This window comes from Rutidosis leptorrhynchoides, chromosome 11 (genome assembly GCF_046630445.1).
Source record: "Rutidosis leptorrhynchoides isolate AG116_Rl617_1_P2 chromosome 11, CSIRO_AGI_Rlap_v1, whole genome shotgun sequence".
Lineage (NCBI taxonomy): Eukaryota > Viridiplantae > Streptophyta > Magnoliopsida > Asterales > Asteraceae > Rutidosis > Rutidosis leptorrhynchoides.
In genome coordinates, this window is record NC_092343.1 from 43252191 (window position 1) to 43255216 (window position 3026).

Consider the following 3026-nt stretch of genomic DNA (forward strand, 5'->3'; position numbering starts at 1 on the left):
ACTGAGGATAACCTCCGAGGTATAATTACCTTTCAATTATACAACCAAATGACATGCTTTTCACTACTCAACAAGAACTCCAAGAGTCTAGAGATAAGTAGGTCTGTGTAATTGGCTCATCCAACCAGATCTATACCATTCCAATCTTAGCCTTAACATAGACATAATTACTTTAACCTAACCCAAACTAATATCTTGGTCAACATTTCCCTGATCTGCATACTCCAGATATCCTTCCACTTCCTTTACTTTTCTGCAATTAGGACCATTAGCTTAAAATCACTACTATCCATTATCTAGGTAATTTAACTAAAGACAATTATCCACTTGATCTTCAATTCGTTAAACCATTCAAAAACACGAACCTAGGTTAACTTACACCTTCTACATCTTAGAAAGTTAAACGTAAATTTAGGCCCCACACATTATAAATAATAAACCACTGTTCCCTACTCTGATCAGCTGATTCTGACGCCCTGCCGCCTAACGACACTGCACGAATAAAACTGTCTATTTCAGTCATATCAATCTACACTTTCTCCCGTATAGCATCTCGAAAGGTGCAGCCCTAATACTCACATGATAACTATTGTTGTACGAGAATTCTGCCAACGGTAAGTGCCTATCCCATTCGCTCCCAAAATCAATAACGCATGCTCTCAACATGTCTTCTAAAGTTTGGATGGTTCTTTCGCTTTGGCCATCTGTCTATGGATGATATGATGTACTCATATCAAGTCGAGTTCCCATTGCTTTTTGCAATGTTTGCCAAAATCTAGACGTAAATCTGCTGTCTCTGTTGGAAATAATAGATATCGGCACACCATGTCTGGAAAACCACTTCTTTTAGGTAAACTTGTGCCAACTTTTCCATCTTATCCGTCTCTTTAATCGACATAAAAATGAGCTGATTTTGTGAGACGATCAATGATATCCCAAATAGTATCGTAACCTCCCACAGTCTTGGGAAACTTAGTAATGAAGTCCATTGCAATGCATTCCCATTTCCACTGGGGAATCTCTGGCTATGTCAGCAGTCCTGACAGTTTCTGATGTTCTGCCTTGACCTTAGCACATGTCAAGCATTTACCAACGTAGGTAGCAACATCGGCTTTCAGATTGGGCCCCTAATATAGTGCCCTAAGATCTTGATACATTTTTTTGGATCCAGAGTGAATAGAATATCTTGACTTATGTACCTCATCTAGCACTAGGTCCCTTAATCCGCCAAATTTCGGTACCCAAATCCTATCAGCAAAGTAAGGAGTTCCATCATCTCTAATGGCAAACTGTTTATCTGGACCCTTATGTGATTTAGTAGAAATATTCTCCTGTGTTAATGCCTCAAGTTTCGCATCGCGTATCTAAGAAGTAAGGTTCGTTCAGAAGGTCATATTCAGAGGCTCTAACTCGGAGAAGTTTAGCCTTCTCTTTCCGACTCAAGGCATCTGCAACAACATTAGCCTTGCCAGGATGATAGCGGATCTCACAGTCGTAGTCGTTCAACTGTTCTACCCAACGTCGCTGCCACATGTTGAGTGATATCGGCTAAAAATTTACGTTTTTACCCTCGATATTGAGTCCCAAAAAGCATAAAGTTCCAAACTTTATCGAAAAAATAATCGTTTTTCGGTTAAATTCGTATATTAAGTAATTACAAAGACAGTGCAAAAAATATCAAGAAAATCGGAGCTGAAACGAAGATTCTGGTGAAAGACAAGAAGTCAAGTTATAATCCAGGAAACAGGCTGACCAGGGCAGGCCAAAAGACTTGCCAAATGGCCTGCCGCTATGGGAAACAACCTGTCAAACGGCCCAGAAAAACGGGCATAAAAAACGGGCTGCCTCAGAAAATGGGCCTTTCAAACGGCTTGGCAAACGACCTGCCAGGTGTTTGCAGGCATATTTACCTTCTATTTAAAGGCTTTTTGTCATCTATTTTCAACACACCTCTCTTCACTCTCTCACTACAATACACTTTCTCTCACTAGAGCTTTCAAAGCCTTCTCACCTTTGAGCAGGAAATTAAGTACCCGGAGGTGAACACCGAAGATTGTAATAGAAGCGGTCTAGAGGATGTCAGCACTTGTAATGGTCCAGATCTCGTCTGTAAACGGTGAAAACTTTCCTTAATCTAATAAAGTTATCTTGTTACTTTAAGTTGCTTTCATCTTGCATGCTTATCTATCTATTGCAAATGTTTATTATATGATTGAATATCTTATGTGAAACTTATGCTATTGTTATGCTGAAACCTTGATGGTTTAGAAGTCTAATTTACGGATCACCCTTTTCACTTATTCACGTGGCTATAACCTAGTACTAGGACCTGATCAACCCTAGGATACAAGGTAAGTAGTTATGTGTGCTTAATGTCACAATAGAGATATAGTACCTACGTACAGATAATCACTTGTCCGTCAAAGAAGAGCTGCCCATTTAGGTTGTGATTAAAGTAGGCAATATAGAGTTCAGTGAACACTGGCTTACTCAAAAGCATGATTCGCATCAGAAGCAATGTTCTTGAGATGTTGTATGATGATATGGGGTTGAGTAAGTGATCGCAAAGGACAGACCTCTAATCCAATTAGCAGTACCTTAGAATATCTAAGATTGCACTTCTGTTAATGTTAAGGCATATTTTAGTGTTAACTGAAGGAATGTTACTGTAGTTAGACCAAACTAGGATTAAGAAAATCTGAGACTTTCCTTTAGGGATATACCACTTTATTCATGTACCTAGGAATTTATCCATAAGGTCATTTAAACCCTCTAAGGTTAATATTGGGAGTAGGGATATCCGTCTTTGCCAGAATCTTCAAAGCCTAAACTCTTAGTGACAAATTGATTAGGTTCATAGCCCGGTTGATTAAGGTTTAGTGTTTATTTTAGGAGGTTAAACTCTCGTAATAATCTCCCATCAGTATCCTATTCTTCATACCTATCCCTTTTATATTTATAGTTTGTATTACTTTTAGTTAATCTTAATCTATCACCACTTGCCACTACGGTTAACTATTTAGGTA

The 3026-nt window shown here is 38.6% G+C and overlaps 1 protein-coding gene across 1 annotated transcript; it reads right to left on the reverse strand.

Moving 5' to 3' along the window:
- Positions 1-1025: 1025 nt before the first annotated feature.
- On the reverse strand, positions 1026-1533 carry LOC139874497 (uncharacterized). The gene is made up of 3 exons (XM_071861923.1): positions 1411-1533; positions 1200-1364; positions 1026-1127 (listed from the first exon to the last, which is right to left on the reverse strand). The coding sequence occupies exons 1-3, from the start codon at positions 1531-1533 to the stop codon at positions 1026-1028; spliced, it is 390 nt and encodes a 129-aa protein (XP_071718024.1).
- Positions 1534-3026: the final 1493 nt, after the last annotated feature.